Genomic DNA, 2,440 nt, shown 5'->3' with positions numbered 1-2,440 from the left:
GCGCGTCCGGAGCCTGTGCTCCGCAACGGGAGAGGCCACAACAGAGGGAGGCCCGCATACCACAAAAAAAAAAAAAAAAAAAAAGTATTTGAACCAAATATAGTGCATATGTACCTGTATTTAGCCATTTAATCTCTTGTTCACTGTGGGTCAGAACCAATATACTTCCTTAATAGGAGTTATAAAACGATAACTTTTCTTTGACTAATCTCTGAATCCACATGCCTATAGCTTAGCGTTCATCATAGATGCAGACTACACTTTTGTTGATGGTGACAAAATGGTAAGTCAGAAAAACGTGGCATAAAATTCTAGGAAATACTAAGCAATGGACTGAGAATAAGAATAGAAAAAACTAGCTAACACATTGATAGAGAAAAACTAATCTTTAGTAAAACTTGTGAACATTTAAAGGGATTATTTGTAAGATTTGGAAAAAAGGTGGCCAGTTAAAAATGGAGAATGAAAGAGAAACTGGTTAGTAAAAAGAACTACATGAATTTAATACAAACATTGAATACCGTTTTTTATCAGCTGTTTGCTCTACTATGTGCTCCTTGATTGTCCTAAAGGAGTTAACGTACAACTTTCAAAGTACCTTCATCGGAAAGAGAATAATTGTTTCCGGTTCTAAACCAACCCTTCTAGTTGGTTCTAAACCTATTCACTGCAAATCTTAGAACAATAATTTGTAGCATTTAAAAAACTATCATTATTTGTTTTCCTGACATGGATTCAGCTTCATTTACCGTGTTCAATCCACCTAATTCACTGCAGTGCAGTTCTCATTTATCGGGTATCTACTGTATGCTAGGTGAAGAATGCCCAGAGAGACACTTAAGGACAAACAAGTCAACATACTTCCTTTTCCTCAGCCCCACCTAAAAGTGCTTTAGGTCAGGTGCTGTTATGGACTGAAGGTTTGTGTCTCTCTTCAACACAGATTCCTGTGTTGAAGCCCCAACCCTCAATGTACTGTGTTTGGAGAAGGACCTTTATGAAGGTAATTAAGGTTAAATGAGCTCATAGGCTAGAACCCTGATCCAATGTGATTAGTGTCTTTGTAAGAGAGTTTTCTTGTTTTCTCTGTATCTCTGTCTCTTTCTCCCCCGCTTACCATGTGAGGACACATGGAGGAGCCAGATAGGGAAGAGAGAGCCCTTACAAGAACCTGACCGTGCTGGCACCCTGATCTGGGACTTCCAGCCCCCAGAACTGTGAGGAAATAAATTTCTGCTGTTTAATCCACCTAGTCTATGGTATTCTGTTATGGCACTCCAAGCTGACTAATGTAGGTGCTTTAAAGTTTATTTTGGAAATTAAAAAAATAAAATGAAGTAAAGGAAATTGAAAAAAAATTATTACACTCTTTAAGAATCTTTGAGATTTCATGAAACTGACCCTTTCTTCTACATCTTATGAGCTGATGCCTTCTTTCACCTAGAAAGTGTATTATTTGAAATTTGGCTGGTGCAGCTTGCTTGTTTCAAGTGTGGTTTAGCCCAGTCACTTACGTGAAGGTTCTTTCTGGAAAGAAGCATGAAGTGCAGTACTTACAAATTCGTTGAACATTTCCGAGGAGAGGTTATGGATGTAGTGGGACAGGATGACTGCGCGGTCAAACAGGTCTCGAAGGGACACCTGGCAGTTGACAGCCCCGCTGGGACAGATGGGAAGGGAGGCCACGCTCTTGCACAAGAGCAGATTTGACATCAGCAACAGCAGGAGCAGGAGTGACCCTGCTTAAATAAAACAGTGAGCCACTCTGAGCTGATCTATTCACCTGAGGTTATCAAAAGCCCTCCTGTCAAGGGAAGCCTTATCTCTCCCCATTGCCCTCTGCATGATTTGGTACTGAAATAGCTGGGGTGGGAAAGAATCAACACCTTCCACCGTGTAAATTTAGATGTATAATCCTATTTGCACAGATAGGTAGTTTGAGAAGTAGGTTACTCCCTGCATTTTTGTATTGCTCCCAGAAGTGCTTCCGTGCTTTGCAAACATTTGGAGCTGAAATTAATTCTGAGCCGGAGTGTTTAGGTCATTCTCTTAAGATAGTTTAATGTCTTGGAACTTTCTGCAGATTCTCAGCAACCAGGCTCTCTAGGAGTTTGTAATTTTTTTTAACTCTATGTTGACGAATGCTTGCATTCTAGACTCTGAAATGGCAAGAATAGCACAGTTGATCTTTCTGGTTTACTGTCGGGCCTGATAATAATAAACACATGACCGACTGATTGCTAATATTGAGTACAAAGAGAATTCTAAGATAAAAAGGATACTGTAGCCTGGATCTGCTAACTCACCTCAATCACTCCATGCATTTCCTTGATACTTTGCCCAAAGCTTTAAAAATTTTTTAAAATTTGTGTTTCACAATAACCCTGTGAAATAGCCTTGACTTTCATTTTCTTCAAATTATGTTAATGAAACAAGAAAA

General features: G+C 39.3%; 1 protein-coding gene across 1 annotated transcript in view; it reads right to left on the bottom strand.

Annotated features, from left to right (window-relative positions):
- PRL (prolactin) overlaps positions 1 to 1,736 on the bottom strand; it is an 8,253-nt gene extending 6,517 nt beyond the window's left edge. The window contains 1 exon segment of the mRNA XM_007116323.3: positions 1,558 to 1,736. Coding sequence (XP_007116385.2) covers positions 1,558 to 1,713 — 156 coding nt within the window. The 5' untranslated portion in view covers positions 1,714 to 1,736.
- Positions 1,737 to 2,440: the final 704 nt, after the last annotated feature.

This window comes from Physeter macrocephalus, chromosome 18 (assembly GCF_002837175.3).
Source record: "Physeter macrocephalus isolate SW-GA chromosome 18, ASM283717v5, whole genome shotgun sequence".
Classification (NCBI taxonomy): Eukaryota; Metazoa; Chordata; class Mammalia; order Artiodactyla; family Physeteridae; genus Physeter; species Physeter macrocephalus.
The sequence above is the reverse complement of the archived record's forward strand: the minus strand, read 5'-3'. Positions and strand labels throughout refer to the sequence as shown.